This window comes from Ovis aries, chromosome 24 (genome assembly GCF_016772045.2).
Source record: "Ovis aries strain OAR_USU_Benz2616 breed Rambouillet chromosome 24, ARS-UI_Ramb_v3.0, whole genome shotgun sequence".
Taxonomy (NCBI): Eukaryota; Metazoa; Chordata; class Mammalia; order Artiodactyla; family Bovidae; genus Ovis; species Ovis aries.
Window position 1 is genome coordinate 16,219,059 of NC_056077.1, and position 18,443 is coordinate 16,237,501.

Sequence of the window (18,443 nt, forward strand, 5' to 3'; positions counted from 1 at the left end):
TGTCTGCCCTCAGGATTGCTACTCATTGCCAGTGTGTTACTATAGCAATGGATTTAAAGAGTCAATTAGCCTCAGTTCTCCGTGGCCTCTGTGTCCCCTCTGACTGACTAGCTTTGGCCCAGTGGATTCTCTTTCAGGTTAAGGTCTTCGTAATGGGCTCTAAACAGAAGTGCTGTATTTTGGAAATGATGCAGGACGTTAGTTGACCAGTGCATTTGATCCAAGCTCAAAATGGCCAGGGCCCACATACCATGGAGAAGCTGAGTTCTAGGTGCCCCTCTTCCTGGAAAGACTTACTGTCTCAAAAATGACTCTTGGCTTTTCTCTTGACCCACCCCGTGCCGGCCGGATGACTTAATCAGTTCTGCTCCAGATACGAGCATCAAGAGTCAAAGCTCAAACACAAAACTGTCACCTAGTCTTGGGTTCATTGTAAGGATTGTCCTATAAAGGACACATTCTTGCTGAGATAGCTGGTGATGTCTCCCCTCCAGAATTAACTATGACATGGTCTCATTTCTCTTATGGAAATGGATCTAGGAGCATGTCTTAAAGGCAATGGAAAGTAAATATTATCCTACCAGTGTTTTCTCCCCTTATAGCTTTATTATGGCTTTGCTAGCCATTAACCATCACAGCGCTCTCTGCTGGAATTTAAACAGGAAATTCAGAACAAACTGTCTAGATTCCAGTGGCAGAAACACTCAAGGAGACTTACGTGAAAAGGGAGTGTGGTTAATAACAAGCATTGAGGATCATAGTCCAAGCATGTTAGAGGTTGCAAAGTTTTATTTTCTAGTTGAAACGTCTTGTATTTCCAGGTTGAGAAACGGAGTTCAAAGAGAAAGATCTAACATGAAGTCTAAGGTGAAGCTCATAGCAAACGCAGGGCGTGTGACACCAGGGCTCAAACCTCCAAACCTACGAGCCCCATCCTCCAGAGCCCACCTGCTTAGCCTGACGGCTCAGTCAAGATTCTCTTCTGTGTTTTGTCTCTGTCTTCTTTAGGACGGCTACTTCTCTCACCGGCCCAAAGAGAAAGTGCGAACAGACAGCAACAATGAGAACTCAGTGCCCAAGGATTTTGAGAACGTAGACAACAGCAACTTTGCACCCAGAACTCAAAAGCAGAAGCACCAGCCCGAGCTGACGAAGAAGCCCCCGAGAGGACAGAAGGAGCTTCTGAAGAGGAAGCGGGAGCAGGAGGAGAAAGGGCGGGGGCGTCCGTCCCCGGAGAAAGGTCCCAACGAGGTGCTGCCTCCCGGCGAGAGGGTCGCGGTGAACGGCAGCCGCGGCAAGGACGCCCCTCGACTGCCCCACGCCCGCAAGAGCGGGGGCAGCTCCCCCGAGGCCAAACCCGACCAGCCCCTCAGGTGTGACATCTCGGGCAAGGAGGCCATCTCCGCGCTGTCCCGCTCCAAGTCCAAGCACTGCCGCCAGGAGATCGGAGAGACCTACTGCCGCCACAGGCTCGGGCTGCTGATGCCCGAGAAGGTGACTCGGCTCTGCCCGCTCGAAGGTAAGCCCCAGCCCCGCTCTGCTCACGTCCTCAGACCTTCTCCCAGCGACTGCCCTTAATTTTCAAACCCTAAGTCAAGACACGAGATCATTTGTTTTGGACCTTCCTGCGAATTCCAAAATCTTGCATGGGAAGTTTCCCCAAATCAAATTACCTTTTGTTGCAGCGTTAACCAGTTGCCTTTATGACAAAGGATAAAATGCAGTGCAATCAGGGCTAATGTGGAAGGTGTAGGTGGCAATAGTATTGATACGGATTGTTTCCTCTCTCAGCAGAATATGGGGATTAAAATTGACATGAATATTACTGTAATTGAATAGGATCTGAAAGGATCTGTTGGTTGCATTGACATTGGGAGCTCTGAAAAAACATCCTCCATCTACAATTTCTTCCTTCTGTGTTGTTGCCTTCCCCTTCCGCCCGCCCCCACCCCCACCCACCCTCCACCAGCTTCCCTCCTGCCCCACACTGGGCCCCCTTCTCCTTGCTGATGACCTCTGATGATAAATCAGATCTCTCACTGCCATGCGGTACGAGGTCAAAGCTGTAAAAGTGATGTTCATAAGTGCAGGGGAGGGTCCTCAGAAACTGGGGGCCTGGGCGATGGCTCTGCACAGGTGAAGTATCACAGTGTGTGCATCTCTGCATCTCACCTCTCACCACTGACACGCGTTCCTTGCTGGTTCATTTCACCTTTTCCAGTGCCTGCAGAAGGGGAGTAATAACAGGTACTGAGCGCTCGCTGTGTCCTGGGTACAGCACAGGCAATTTGCATTACATCAGCTCTTCTCATCTGTGGCCCAGTGAGGTTGGCACTGTCGTCAGGAGCATGTCATTTTTCATTTGAGTGACATAAAATAACTTCCCCCAGGTCTTACAGCTTGTAGGAGGCCTCACAAGCCTACAGGTAGAGACATCCTGAGATAGAGATCCCACCATCCTGGGTGAGGTCATAGTTTCTCAAGATCAAAATAAATAAATAAATAAATAAATACATGTTATGGCAGAAAGTTTCAAACCCACCTTGGAGAAGGGAGACCCTTCATGCTCCCACTGTCCGGCTACAGAGAACTCGTGGGGGTCAGTGCTCTTTCACCCACATCCACATGCCTGCCCTGCCTCCCACGACCACATACACAAGCTCACTGCAGGTCAGCAGATATTCTTTCTTTATAGAAGACCTTACATCCCAAATAGTTTGTGAGTTAGTCTGCTCCATGGGTTTCTCCATGCAGACGGCGTCCCAAAGACTTCTCTAAAAAGAAGAAAGCGCCGATATCACTGGGAGCAAACAGAAAGCGATGCATTGGAAATGGAGCGATGTGTGTTCTAGTTCAAGTTTCCCCAGGAACTCACAGGGAAAGTGCCTTCGGCTCTCTGGTTCCAGCTTCCTTATCTGTTCAGGGAGCAACCTGCATTAAGTACTCGAAGGGTCTTCCCACTTAGCCCTCCCTGGGGGTCCACTCACAATTTGCTCTTGGTCATCCCTCATTCTCATTGGCCATAGTCAATGCCAGGGGTACCCCGCTGTCCCTCACTAAGCGACCAAGGGCTCCAAATATTAATACCTCCTTGTTGCTTCTAAATTCAAATACCAACGAATGCTCATTGTGTGGAGGACACATGGGGAGACCTGGGTGGGGCAGGGGTCCATGAGTGGAAAAGAAGAGGGCCCACGAGGTGCTGGGTCAGTCTTGGTGTCCAGACAGAAGGTCAGAGCCTCAGGAAAGCTGACTGCAGAGCTGGGCTGGGTGGCGGGGTGGGAGCAGAGGGCTCTTGGTTCCCCCAGCGTCAGAGGGTTTGGAGGCCAGGCAAGTAGATGCCCGATGTCTCATCAATCCTGCATCCCTATTGATGCAGGAGGTACGAGGTGAGAATGGCTCCCAAGGAAAAGAGGATTGGGTCACCTCTAGAGAAATCCTGATTCCATCTCTCCACCGGGCAGATAAGAAACAAGGCCCAGAGAGGAGGAGGCTTATGGTTAAGGTCAGCCAATCAGAGGCTGAACTTGAGCTGAAATTCAGCTCCTCATCCCTCACACGTGCTTCTCTGTTGACCTCCAGTCACAGGATGGAGGGTGTGGATCAGGTCGGGGGTGGCCATGTGGGTGAGTGGGCAGAGAGACCTGGAAGGGTCCATGGCAAACCCTTCATGGGGCCCCCTCTGGGCAGGGTGCAGTGGGGACAGCTTCAACCCTTACCTCAAATTCATCTGTATTTTAAAGTGTTCAGATGGAAATGTGTATCTCCACTATACTCTCCAATAGAAAGGTTTAAAAAGAAAAGGTTCGTGTCTCCCTTGCACAGGGACTCTTGTCTAAGTGGTCCCAGGGTTCCCATTATGTTGTTGACTTGGCAGATGTTTAACTTAATAAGCAGAGATGTTTCCAAAATCTTTCCCTGACCTAGTGCGTGGCCTGGCAGAGGCCTGAGCTGCCTGTCTTTCCTTGAGAATAGCAGGGGGCACTCGCTGGGTACCAAGGGTTGTCGCACTTTTTCTATAAAGGGGCAGAGAGTAAATATTTGAGGCTTCATGGGCCTTGCAGTCTCCATTACACCACCTCAACTCTGCTGTTGTATCACAAAAGCAGCCAGGATGGTACATACACAAGTGCACTTGGTTATTCTGAAAAAAACTCAATTTATGAAAGCAGGCGGTGGGTAGCACGTGGCCCATGGGGCCATAGTTTGCTGATTCCTGCTAGGTACCAAGTCTGTGTAGTAGTACCTCCAACACTTGCCTTCCACCCCATTGAACCCTCATACCAGCCCTGTGAGGTCGGTTTCTTTATCAACCCATTTAATGGATGAGGAAATGGAGGCTCAAAGAGGTTTAGTCCGTGGGCAGAGGTGCACAACTAGCAGGCGGTGGGGCTGGTGTTGGCTCTCAGGCGCCAGAGCCTGCAAGCACCCCAGATCCTTTCCCTTCTCAAGAGGCAGGCAGTTTCACCTTAGTCCAAATTCTCAGACCTCGGGGATGTTCTGAACCTGCTGGCTATCTCTCTCCACCATCTGTAGTTGTAGGGAGCAAGAGGGCTGTTGTGGCCAGTGGAGGAAGGGGTCCCCACACTTACTGGGGTCCCTCTGAGACACCCCCAGTGAAGCTGTGCAGCACAGGGCATCCCCCGTGATCTCAGCTGCGTCGGCCAAGGTGTCATACCCTTTGGGGGCCTGGGAGCTGGTTGATAAGATTGGCGTGTAAGGGCCTTGGCACACCCAGCCCCAACAGGGACTTCATTCATTGCACCGCAGCCTCCCCCTTTTGCAATAAATTTACTGTGAATAGACTAATTGCAAAATAACCCTAATTGGGTAGTTATCAATGAACAACTTCCCGTGGAACAAAACGGCTTACAATTAATAGCATTTAAGCCATAAACTATTCTTCTGCAGAAAGCTAAGATGTAATTACACCCCATACGGAGATGGTGTTCCCTTTCTGGAAACCATGGCACCCGGATTTCCCTCCGCTCAGGAGGGATTTGAGCTCCAGCTCCGTGGTCCTTTTCTGTCCTGTTCAGTGAGGAAGCCAGTGCGGAGGAGAGGGGAAGTCAGCATGTGTGTAAACATCTGCAGACATCCATGTCCACACGCAGACGTGGGCACCGTTTGTCACCTTGCCAAGCTCAGCATCATCCGACGGGATGCCGGAAGTTGCATATAATTAAGGAAACACTTCCTCATGGCTGGAAGTCTGAAAAATTCCGAGACAGGGAATAGGTGTTAAGTGTCAGCTGGTGTTAAGGGCTGCCGTTGATCCCACCCCCATGCCTCCAGTCCCTGTACCCCAGCAGCATTCGGGGGAAAAGGAGCGTCTAGAACCTCGGAGTGGTGTGCTCTGTGCGGACACCTTCCTTGCCTTTGTGACCCACCAGCTCCACTCTCTGCCTCCTGGAGGAAGCAGCTAGGACGCTGACACATTTTCACAAAGAAAGGACCAATCTATAGACCATCCACTCAGAGCCACAAGGAGTGAGATGCCACGTGTCCCATCGGACCCCAAGCCTGGCCTCAGAGAGACTTATTTCTAATCCCGCAGCGGCCCCTCATTGCTCCCAGAGCCCCTGTGCTCCATGTCACCAGTCCCTACCCCCTCCCATATTCCTGGCCCCAGTGGCCCTGACCCCACTGCCCTCACCTCACCCCTGCAGTTGCCTAGGCCTCAGATTCCTTCCTTGGGCTCCAGAATCACCACAGGGCCTCCAGGCACTCCCAGCAGGATTTCCTCGTTTCATGGAAATTGAACTATGTTGTATGGAGGGCCCAGGGCTGCATGGATTGGAAAAACGGTTTTCCATCCAAAGATCTGCAGACATTGGGTTTTGCATCCTGGTTCTGTTCTTGATAGCCACGTGACTCTGACTTCCTGTGCCTCAGCTTTCTCATCTGTAAAATGGGCACAGATCATTGTGCCCTGTCCTCATAGGGCTGTTGGCTGAAATGGGATCATGTGTGTGAAATGCCTGGTGCACAGGCAGGTAAGGTACAGAGAATGTGTTTGGCTGTCAGCTGCAGCGTCGCAGTGTGGTGGAATAAGTGAAGAGGGTATTGAAGAGTGGAGGGCCCGCTGCATGGTGACTGCCCCTTGCCCAGCTGCAGTTCTCTCGTTCTGATCTTCAGACAAGGCCCTGTGTGCTTCAGTTATTCTCTCATGCTCGTCCACGCCACCTCCATTGTTGCCCCTACTGCCCACTACCCCCCATCTTCTGTGGCTCTCACCTCTTCCCTCTCCAGATCTTAGCCTAAATGCCGCCTCCTTGGGGAAGCCTTCCTGGATCACACCTTCCCTGGGGAACCCTGGCCACAAGAGACACACCAACCCTGGTGAGGGGCAGACATGTCTTTCCCAGTGAAGACCATTTGACCTGAAAGAGGCATTCTAGTCAGGAAATGCCTCATTATATTTGGAACAATTAAATGTCGCCTTACCTGGTAGCTCAGTTCAGTTCAGTTCAGTTGCTCAGTCATGCCCGACTCTGCGACCCCATGAATCGCAGCACTCCAGGCCTCCCTGCCCATCACCAATTCCCAGAGTCCACCCAAACCCATGTCCATCGAGTCGGTGATGCCAACCAACCTCTGTCATCCCCTGTCATCCCCTGTCATCCTCTGTCGTCCCCTTCTCCTACTGCCCTCAATCTTTCCCAGCATCAGGGTCTTTTCTAATGAGTCAGCTCTTCCCATCAGGTGGCGAAAGTATTGGAGTTTCAGCTTCAACATCAGTCCTTCCAATGAACACTCAGGACTGATCTCCTTTAGGATGGACTGGTTGGATCTCCTTGCAGTCCAAGGGACTCTCAAAAGTCTTCTCCAACACCACAGTTCAAAAGCATCAGTTCTTCAGCTCTCAGCTTTCTTTATAGTCCAGTTCTCACATCCATACATGACCACTGGAAAAACCACAGCCTTAACTAGATGGACCTTTGTTGGCAAAGTAATGTCTCTGCTGTTTAATATGCTGTCTAGGTTGGTCATAACTTTCCTTCCAAGGAGTAAGCATCTTCTAATTTCATAGCTCAGCTGGTAAAAAAAAAAAAAAAAAAAAAAAATCTGCCTGCAAAGCAGGAGACCTCAGTTCAATTCCTGGGTTGGGAAGTTCCTCAGAGAAGGGATAGGCTACCTACTCTAGTATTCTTGGGCTTCCCTGGTGCCTCAGCTGATAAAGAATCTGCCTGCAATTCAAGAGACCTGGGTTTGATCCCTGGGTTGGGAAGATCCCCTAGAGAAGGGAAAGGCTACCCACTCCAGTATTCTGGCCTGGAGAGTTCTATGGACTGTATAGTCTACAGGGTCACAAAGAGTCAGACACGACTGAACGATCTTCACTTTTCACTTTCAAATGTTGAGATGCTGTCTCCAGTAGCGCTCATGGGCGACCAGCCTCCTTCTACCTTGAGTTAAAATGCCTCAAAGAGAAAAAAAAATTTCAAGAGAGACCCCACCCATTACCCCAGTTCCTCTGGCACCTCCTCACCCTTTGCTCTACCAGGTAAAGCCAGTGTCCAGGTGAAGAATGAGAAATAAAAACACAAGTTCCAGGGAAAGCAGTCACTGGGAGCGGGGTGGGCTTTATGGGGACTCTGGACCCAAGTGGCTGATGGTTCTCTGATGAGTGATGAGCGAGGACTGTCTCTTTTGAGTCAGCCGACCGGCTGCGAAGTTACAAGCATGTGTACATGGCTGGGGCAGCAGCTCCAGTACTGGGGTGAGGATGGACAGGAAGGAGGTTTCTGATGACAAGGCAGCTGTCCCTGGCTGCACAACCCATCTACCCATCAGGCTTTGCAGGACACCAGAGTCTCCCGACAAAAGTGCTTCTGGCCAGAGGTGGCAAGGTGTGAGGAGGCTGTTGTCTGTGACAGAAAGAGACGGGCACATGGCACCGCCAGCTGCAGTAGGGCTGGCTCCCGGACATCTCCACACCCTGGGGGCAGTGGGGTGGCTACACACACGAACAGTGTGGAATGACGGCTAGCAGCCTGGCAGGGAGGAGAAAGGAGACATGGATGTCAGCTCCGCTGCACCAAGGCCCTGGGTGGGGCTCCTGCCTCAGTGTCCCCATCTGTCGGGCAGGGATACTGCTTTCTCCTAAAGATCTTGGCTGCAAGGCTCAGATGAGACAAGGAGGGAACAGCCATGGACAGCTCATGGACAGCAGTCAGATGACCCTCCTGCAGCCTGGCCAACTGGATGGGGCCAACTTGCCAAAAGGCAAGGCTCATAAAGGACCCATTTTCATCTCATGCTGAGCAGGGTGCAAACCCAGTAACAAGGAGGTTTCCAGTCACAGTTCATTGTGGTTGAAATAAAATCCCAAAGGTCTTCCTTGGGCTTTTAAGGAAAGGGTGGGACTCTGACCATGGTGAGTCTAGAAAAAAATCATCAAACCCCATTCACTGGGCACCCGGTAAGTGCCAGGTGACGTCCCAGGCCAGTGCTCCCCAAATGTGTTCTGTGAAAGGCTAGATAGTAAGTCTGGGCCTTGCAGGCTATGTGGTCTCTGTCGTAACTACTCCACCTGACAAGAAAGCAGCCACAAGAAGTACATAAATAAACAACCAGCGTGGCTGTGTTTGTGTTCCAATAAAGCTTTATTTACAGTCAGCAGAATGTGAACTTCACATAATTTTCACGTGTTATGAAAGGTTACCCATTTGAGACTTTTTTCCAATTATTTAAAAATGTGAAAACTGCTCTTAGCTCGCAGGCCACACCAAAACAGGCAGCAGTAGGCTGCCCTTTGCTGACCCTTGCTCTAGGATCTGGGGACAGAACAGTGGACAAAAGCAAAGGATGCCTTGTCTCTGCAGGGCATCTGCTCAGGGCACAGGGTCTGCCGACATAAGCTGGAAGGTGACTCTGGGAGGCGTGCAACCCGATGGCCCCACCTTCGTGGAGCTTCTGCCCTAATAGGAGAGGCCAGAGGAGGCAGGCAAACCAATAGACCTACAGTCTACTGCCTGGTGTGATGAGAACTCATAGACAAGCGTAGCAGGTGAGAAGATGGGGGTGCAGTGGACACTGTAGGTTAGGTGGCCACAGAAGGCCTCTCTGAGGATCCTTGATGTCATGTCACTGGGAAGAGGAGACAGTCCTAGCAAACAGCTTGGCATGTTCTGGAAGCATCCACAAGGTGAGTGTGGCTGAAGTTAAGGGAGCAGTGAGGGGAGTAGGAAGAGGAAGGTTCACATTCTAGGGGGACAGCCAGGCTGTGGCCAGGTGTTCTGATATTGATATCAATGATATGTGAGCTGGAGGAACTGAACAGTTTAAACATGATCTGATTTCGATATTTTTAAAACTTCATGCTGCTTTTAAATTTTCAGTCTTATTTTACTTTGATAAGAACTCTTAACATCAGATCTGCTCTCTGAACCGATTTTAAGGGCCCAGTAGTGCCTTTTCACTTATAGACACAATATTGTAATTGCTTGAGCTTACGCATCTTACTCAGCTGAAACCTTGTACCTGCTGAACCCCATTCCCCTTCCCCCACTTCTGGCAGTCACCATTCTGCTCTTTGCTTCTGAGTCTGACTGTTATACATTCCTTATATAAGAAGACTCATTCAGCAGTTATCCTTCTGTGTCTGACTTATTTCACTCAGCATAATGTCCTCCAGACTCCTCCATGCTGTTACAAGTTGCAGGAGTCCTTTTCTAAAGGTGAGTAATATTCCATTGTGAGTGTATACCAAAAATTTTAATCCTTCTATTTGTCAGTGGTCATTTACGTTGTTTCCACATTTTGACTTTCATTAAAAAAAAAAAAAAAAAGCTGTAGTGAACATGGGCATGCTCGTATCTCTTTGAGATGCTGATTTTAATTCTTTTGGATAAATACCTAATGAGATATCACCTCATACATGTTAGAGTGACTGTTATCAAAAAAGCACAACTGTTGGTGAGGATAAGAAATTTACATTTTGGTGCACTGTTGGTGGTAATGCAGAATGGTGCAGGCGCTGTGGAAAATAGCTTGGCGGTTCCTGAAAAAATTAAAGATAGAACTACCATATGATCCACCAATCCCACTGCAGACCTGATTTAGTTTTAAAGAGACTGGAAACAGGGAAGTCGTGGGAAGGTCCTTGCAACAGCCCCCGTGAGAGGATATGGTAGAGAGGAAAATGCTGTTGGGATTGTCTGATGGACTGGATGGTTGACCACAGTTGGTGGTCTGGGCTCAGGGGTTTCTTTGGGGCACAAAGACCACTTAAGCCTAACCTTGGGCAAACATTTATTGAGCTCTGCTGTGTGCTAGGTCATGTGGCAAACAGTCCTCCAAGGCCCCCCATTGGAAGGGGGTTCCCTGTAAACCAACTCAGGTTGCCTTCACCTTCTAAATGGGGCTTCCGTGGTGGCTCAGATGGTAAAGACTCTGCCCGCAATGCAGGAGACCCAGGTTCGACCCCTGGGTCAGGAAGATCCCCTGGAGAAGGGAATGGCAACCCACTCCAGTATGCTTGCCTGGAAAATCCCATGGACAGAGGAATATCGTGGTGTTTTCCCCACTCCCTGTCTTGGAATAGTAAAGAAATTCAGCTGCCAGCCATGTGGCTTTTGAGAAAGCTAAATATGCAGTTATGGGAAATACCATAAATGCGCCCCTGCACCTCCCCCCGCCTCCACCTCCCCTCCGCCTCCACCTCCCCTTCCTCCTCCAGGAATGGCCTGCCAGCTGCGTGGCTCTGTCCTTCACTCTGAAACTTGTCTTTAGGGTGTGTTTGTTCCCTAACTGCCATGCCTGAAAGGCAGAGCTGAAAGGTTTAGGCAGGGAAAGAAGATCAAAACAGCAGCTCCTGAAAGAGTGGGATTGATGCCCTTCCTGGCCTCATCTGGGCACACTCATTCAGAAACTTCAGGCATACATTTCCCAAGCCTTTCATAGTACATCTGAGACAAGGGGATCATAGATGGATTTCTTTTTCCCCCTTCTCATGTACTCACAATGACACCTAGAGTCTAGGGGACTGGGAGCTCATTGGTTACCCTGCATTTGTGGACTGCTGCTTAGAGCAACTTGGCAGAGACCCCGGCTAATCTGGGGCTTTGCAGGCCAGTAGGAATTTTGTCCTTATCTGAGTGACTTGGGGGAACTGCTAGAAGGATCTGAGCAGGACTGGGGAGTGGGGGTGCTGGCCCGATATGTTTAACACGATCCCCTGGCTGGGTGTTGACAGTAGACTGTAGGGGCTAGTTGGAAGCTGGGAGAGCTGTTGGGAGTTGGCTGGTATATTTCAGGCTGGCTTCCCTGGTGGCTCAGAGGTTAAAGCGCCTGCCTCCAATGCGGGAGACCTGGGTTCAGTCCCTGGGTTGGGATGATCCCCTGGAGAAGGAAATGGTAACCCACTCCAGTATTCTTGCCTGGAAAATCCCATGGACGGAGAAGCCTGGTAGGCTACAGTCCATGGGGTCGCAAAGAGCTGGACACAACTGAGCGACTTAAATAGAATAGATAACAAAGGCAGAAGTGAGCAGGCAGATCTGATGTCCGCAGAGCCAACAGCATTTGCTCTTAGAAAGCGCCCCCTACTGTCTACCTGTCTCTGCCTCAGACCCGCCCTCCACATGTCAGGGACTCTTGTCTTACTCGTCTGTGAACAGCCACTGCATGGCACGTCACAGGCTGCAGTCTTATCCTCCCTGGGTAAGAACACAATACAGTTGTTTTGAGTTTCCATGGCTCAACCTGCCCCTCCCAGGAGCTCTGCAGAGACCTGTGTGCACAGGACGAAGTGAAGTGAATGGAACGGTTAGAAGTCCGTGAATGGCACAGCCACCAACTGGGGACTCAGAATGTTTGTCTTCAGCTCCCTTTAGCATCTGCTCATGCGGCAGTTATCCAGTGAGCATCCGCCCTCTATGCTGGGCCCCAGATTTGGGGGCTTTGTTTGGGAGGAAAACAGACAGAATCCCCATCCCTGTGGAGTTGGCAGCCTGTCAAACGTGGGAGGGGAGACGCAGGAGTCCAGTGAGCACAAACGTAAGTGCAAGATTGCCGCAGCACCACCAATTCTGCGGAGACGTGCGGTGGAGTTTTAGTGGGACTGAGAGATGAAGAGTGGGAGGAATTAACTAGAAAAAGGGCAGGTGCTGGGGGTGATATTCTCAGACAAGGCTGCATCATGTGCAAAGGCCCTGGGGTGGTAGGACTGTGTGGGGAAGTAGAAGAATTAACAAGACCACTAGGGGACCTCTGAGTGTGAGCAGGAGGGTCGATCCAACATCTTCCCAGCCGGATTTTAATTCCAGTGGATTTAAATGATCTACGTCTTTGTCTTGAGTGAGAAGAATGGAGCAGAGGAATCTGGTAGGCATCTGGTAGCATCAGTTTGGCAGGGACCAAACTGAAGTCTCCAGAGAGTCAAGGGAAGAGCAACCCCAAAGATGGGCAAGGTTCTGGCAGACTGGACCTGAGGACAGCTCCCCTCCAGTGAACCATGCTGCTTACACCTTTGGGCCCTGATGCCTTTGGACCCCCACCCCAGCCTGGGCTTGAGCTGCCCACTCCTGTGGGCCTCGCCTCCTGTGGCACCTTTGTTGCCCAGGACCTTCAAGCAGCAGAGGGAAACCCTCAACGCCTCCAGTGATGAAGCAGACTCATGCAGGCGCTAGGCCCTGGGCAGAAGCCTAGAGGTCCCCTCTGCCACTGAGCGAGCTCCCAGATCCTCAGACAAGGCCCTTGTTTTCTCTGAGCCTCACTTCTTACCTATGAAATGTCCAATGCCCCTCCCGCCCCCTCAGCTTGCTGCCTGAATTACTATGTTTGAGAATATTTAACTTTTTCCCTCTACTCAGCCAGCGAATATTTACAAGCACCTGTTAAAAATCAGCAGTAGATTATTATGGTTTGGAAGCCAGCCTCCACATGGGCACGTGGGCCTGCTTCCCCACGTGGGCAGGTTATAATGCTTTTCTCAGCTTCCGTGTGTCTCACCCAGAACCTGCTCTAAGACCAGGCAGACAATGGCGAGCCACCAGGACAGTTTCTTTTGCTCTGAGCCATTCCTTTGGGAGCAGCTGGTGATATGTTAGCCACTTAGGGCTGGGAAATCAGAGACCTCGTGCAGAAAGAGCCCAGGCCTGGCCCTCTTTGTGGCCTGTGGATGACAGTCAGTCCAAGCTTGTCCTTCCTCTTTGCACAAACCAGGAGTTGCTAAATCGTGTCTGACTCTTCGTGACCCCATGGAGTGTAGCCCGCCAGGCCATGGGATTCTCCACGCAAGAATACTGGAGTGGGTTGCCATTTCCTTTTCCAAGAGACCTTCCTGACCCAGGGATGGAATCTGCATCTCCTGCATCGGGACATAGGTTTTTTGGTTTTTTGTTTGTTTGTTTTGTTTTGTTTTTTTTTGCCTCTGAGCCACCTGACAAAGCAACAAAACCAGCTTGCGTTTTCTCCTCACTCATTTGTCGCAATTCATTTTAACATCACTTCCTTCTGGAAGTCTGGGACTCTCTCCCCACATCTCCATGAGGAACCCAGACTGTGTACCCCCCAAATCAGCATACCTGCTCCCTGCTGGAACACACATCACATTATCCTGGAGTGGCCAGAGTCATCTGCAGCCCCCACGTAGCCATGAGGCCAAGTCTCACCTGTCTGTGTTCCAGGTCGTATCACCAGACCCTGCTAAGCAAAGTGTGTTCACTAACCCATGTTACACATGGGGAAACTGAGCCTCGGTGAGGTCGAGTAGCTTGTCCAAAGTCACCCTTGCGTGTGGGGAGAACTTTACAACTTCAGATTCCGTTCTGTCTGCCTGACTTCAAAACCCAGGTTTTCAGCCTCTCTGCTCAGCGGTGCCTTTAACAAACCCACCTTCGAAATGTGTCGAATGACTAATCCAGTTTCTCCAAAGACAAAAGGGAAACGCAGAGGCAATGTTAACACCTAGCTGTTCATTACTCTCCTTCCCTGCAGTCAAAAAGAGCAGGGCGCTGAGGTCTCTGTGCAAGAACCTATGCTTACATAATAATGCTTAACTTGGACCTGGGAATTGCTGAATGCCAGGGACTGTCTTGACCTGGGAATTGCTAAATGGCAGGGACTATGTCTTGACCTGGGAATTGCTGAATGCCGGGGACCATGTCCTAAGTGTTTTAGCTGCATGATTTAATAGATCATTTATTCTTCTAACGACTCTGTATTCCAGGAAACTGACACACAGAGAGGGAGGAAACTTACCTAAAATCACACATTTGCTCAGTGGCAGAGCGAGGCTCTGAGCTCAGAGGCTTTGGTGCCAGAGGAGAAATGTTGAACCTCTGTGCTTCTCTGCCTGCAGCAGTGGCTGCCTTGAAGCTGCAGTTTAACTTCCTCCTGGAGCTCTATCCGTCTGTTGCAAAGAGATCCATGCAGTCAGGTCATTCACCTGGGGCTGGAGGGGAGCTCATCCCATCTGAGACCCTCAGGACTCACCTGCAAAGCTGTGTGAGTGAAAAACAGCCAGCAGCAGTGGCTTTCCATTTTTTTCTGCCGGTTTCTAGTTGCCATGGTATATTTGTGTTAGTGTAAAAATGACAAAGCAATAATTTTTCATTGTATCCTTCAGTCACCCATGAGAGATTGGATTTAGGTCACAATTTATTACCCCATGGAATTGAATCCAATTTTTAACACCATGTCAGCCATTCCGGTATTAGAGCCTTTTAATGGCTGTGAAATTTATACAATGATAAAGTAATTTAAAACATATGTAGGAAGAGCATCAGGCAAATTGATGTATAGAGAACCCCGTGGTAAAAATTGAATAGGAGATAAACATGGAAAATGGTGATTGATTAAAGGACAGTTGAAATAGGGCTCGCTTTGATAAACTTCTAATGGCGAAATTAGTAAATTAATTTATTCCTCGGAATTTTGAGGAGGGTTTATGTTGCCCTAAATCAGAATGGAGGATGAGGCACAAAGTGCAAGTTAATAGCTTACCTCGGAGCGTGGCACGGTTCGAACAGGAAGCCCTGGCTGAGTAACAGGGAGGCTGCCAGAAGCCCGGCCAGTGAAAGGATGTTTCCAGCGGCCAGAGTGAAAGGATGGGGAGAATACAGGGCAGCAAGAAGGGAAGCAGAAAGTTGTTTTTTTTTTTTTTTTAATTTTTAAAGCTTGCTCAAATACTACAGAAAGCAAGCTTGTTATAATACATTTATTCAGGCGGGACCATATGCATCCTCATTATTTCAAAAACCTGGAAAACACAGCAAATACCTGGAAAATCTTTAAGAACATGGGACAGGGAACCACTGCAAATACATTTTCGGTTTTGTTTAGATTTTTAAAATCAACAGTTGCAAAAATGTTGGTTTTGGAATGAAGAGTTCATAAATGATAAGAATCTGGAGCCTACAAAAATATAGAACCTGGTTTGGGACATGGGAAAATTCAAAAATCATATGCAGTTGATATCTGGTTCTGGAACTTGCTTTTTGCTTTTTTCATTTGAACACGTATCTGGTCTGAGACCTGTATTCATCTTAGGAGATGGTTGTTCCGATGGTAAGTCACATCTGACTCTGTGACCCCACGAACTGCAGCACGCCAGACTCCCCTGTCCTCCACTATCTCCCTGAGTTTGCTCAAAGTCAGGTCCATTGAGTCAGTGATACCATGCAACCATCTTATCCTCTGTCACCCCCTTCTCCTCTTGCCCCCATCTTTTCCCAATATAATGTTTATTTACCCAGTCTCTTTTATTGTCTGTATAGTTCTTTGTCATGGCTGACTGTGACTCTGGAGTATGGCTTCACTGCAGTTTAACCATTCCCCTACTGATGGGCATTTAGGCTGTTGCCAGGTTTTTGCTTTACTGGGTGGGTCTTTTCTGAACTCTCCCAAAGATAGTGCATAACCTGTACCATTCTAGGTACATGGGAGAAAAGCTAACTTGCTGCTTATGAGGAGAAGGCAATGGCACCCCACTCCAGTACTCTTGCCTGGAAAATCCTGTAGACAGAGGAGCCTGGTGGGCTGCAGTCCATGGGGTTGCTGAGTGACTTTACTTTCACTTTTCACTTTCATGCATTGGAGAAGGAAGTGGCAACCTACTCCAGTGTTCTTGCCTGGAGAATCCCAGGGACGGCGGAGCCTGATGGGCAGCCGTCTATGGGGTCGCACAGAGTCGGACACGACTGAAGCGATTTAGCAGCAGCAGCAGCAGCAGCTGCTTATGATGGATGCCTTAAGACACGAGAGCTTAATTCTCTTGGGGATTGACTGCTCGGAACATCTGAGAAATGGAATTGGCGGGTCCAAAGGCTTCTCTGTTTTCAATTCCGATAGATGCCATCAGACTATCCTTCAAACATGCTGTACTAGATGTGGCAGCCCATTCTATGCGGTGTTAGTCATGTACAGATGTTGGAAACTTCTAGAACATCCTCATCCTCCTAAAGGGATCTGCTTTCTTCATAAGAGCCCTAGTCAGGTTTCAGATTACTAAAGGCCCTACATCCCAACCTTCTGAGATCCCGGCAAGTCTCTTGTATGCCCCACAGATAGTGGTTTGTACGTTGAGCTCCTTAATACATGGGCTCCCGTACCCACCGCCCCCACCCCAGAGATGCTGTTCCAGATCTAGAATGGACCTAAGAAATTACATTTCTAACAGCTGCTACTCCAGAACCACACATGGAGAAGCACTGACCTGGAAAAATGATCTGTCCCCTCCAGTTCTGCCCTTCCTCCCAGTTCCTGATGGGGCAGTTGGGCCCCCAAGGGGCATCTGGCCGTATCTGGAAACATTTTTGGTGTCACAACCTGATGGGCGGCATGGTGCTACTTGCAGCTGCTAGGTGGAGACCAGGGGTGCCAACAAACCTCCTACGGTACACAGAACAGCCCCCACAATAATTTTCTGTCCCAAAATGTCAACAGTGCCTTGGTCGAGGAGGCTGGTTGTGGTCCTATTGGGATGGTGTGTCTGAGACAGGGCCATCTTCCTCCCTCCAGGAGCCTTCATCTCCTCCGATGACTAATTCACATTCGGCATGGATGTGTTGCATCCCAGCCTCTTTCCTGGCATGAAATACCTCTATCTCCCCCACCATCCTTCTCAGCCCTTGCTGCTCCTTTCCCCCGAAGACGTCCTCCCTTCCTAGTCTGAAGAACCACTAACAATTAGACACCATGGATTGATGGCTGACTTTTGCCAGGCTGTGTGCTGTGTATGTGAAATTGTGGTTAACAGTGAGAGCTTTAGTCACTCAGCCTGGGTTTGAATTCTGACTATGCCACTCACTGGCTGTGTGACCGTGAACTTCACCTCTCTATGCCTCAATTTTTCACCTGTAAAATGGGGATGATGACTGACTTTCTAATTTATTCCCACACAGTCTTGATTTGTGCCTGTTGTCCCAGGACAATTGTTACTAGTGCCTCTTCCCCCTCTCAAGAATTTTCCAGTGTGGGCAATGAATTCTATGGTCCCTCTCATGATAGTAAGAGTCTCACCTTGCAAGGCTGTTGTGAGGTTGAGTGAGGTGATCTGTGTGGAGTGTTCATGCAGAGGGTGCTCTAGAAATTGCTTGGTAAATCTGCTCTTCTCTTCTGGGTCTGTACACAAAAGAATTGAAAGCAGGGCCTCAAAAAGAGATCTGAACACCCGTGTTCATAGATACATTAGTCACAAGAGCCTAAAGATGGAAACAGCCCAAGTGTCCATCAACAGATGAATGAGAAACAAAATGTGGTCTGTCCATACAATGGAGTATTATTCAGCCTTAAAATAGAAGGCAGTTCTGGCACATGCTATAACATGGATCAACCTGGCAGACATTATGCTAAGTAAAGTCAGATAGACATAAAAAAGACAAATACCGTGTGTTTTCACTTATATGAGGTCCCTAGAGTAGTCAAATTCATAGAAATAGAAAATAGCATGGTGGTTGGTTGCCAGGGGCTGGGGGAGGGGAAAGTGGAGAGTTGTTTGTTAATGGGTAGCTTCCATTTTGTAAGATCCAGAGAGTTCTAGATTGTTGTACGACGATGTGAATGCACGTAATGCTACCAAACTGTACTTAAACTCAAAACGTACAAGTGGTTAAGATGGTGAATCTTACATTCTGTGTATTCTGTGCTCAGTTGCTCGGTCGTGTCCGACTCTGCGTCCGCATAGACTGCAGCCCACCAGGCTCCTCTGTCCATGGGATTTTCCAGGCAAGGATACTGGAGCGGGTTGCCGTTTCCTCCTGTCAAGGACCTTCCTGATCCAGGGATTGAACCCACATCTCTTGCATCTCCTGCATTGGCAGGTGGGTTCTTTACCACTGTGCCACCCGGGAAGCCCCTATGTATTTTGCCACAATTAAAAACAAAGTTAGTTCTTCTTTAGACATTGCCTCACATCAGCCTCATTCGGACTCACCAAGGCAAGCTTCATCCTCTTCACTTTACAGACAAGGATCCTGAGACTAAGGGAGGCCGGG

At 49.4% G+C, this 18,443-nt stretch overlaps 1 protein-coding gene and 1 long non-coding RNA gene across 2 annotated transcripts in view; one reads left to right on the forward strand and one right to left on the reverse strand.

Moving 5' to 3' along the window:
* Window positions 1-18,443, forward strand: part of XYLT1 (xylosyltransferase 1) — a 349,663-nt gene that overhangs the window by 190,436 nt on the left and 140,784 nt on the right. The window contains exon 3 of the mRNA XM_027961195.3: window positions 1,009-1,519. Within this exon, the coding sequence (XP_027816996.2) occupies window positions 1,009-1,519 (511 nt within the window). The remainder of the gene's footprint in view (window positions 1-1,008; window positions 1,520-18,443) is intronic.
* On the reverse strand, window positions 9,779-17,217 carry LOC132658546 (uncharacterized). The gene is made up of 2 exons (XR_009598346.1): window positions 14,953-17,217; window positions 9,779-14,359 (listed from the first exon to the last, which is right to left on the reverse strand). It is a non-coding gene; the product is annotated as an uncharacterized LOC132658546 (long non-coding RNA).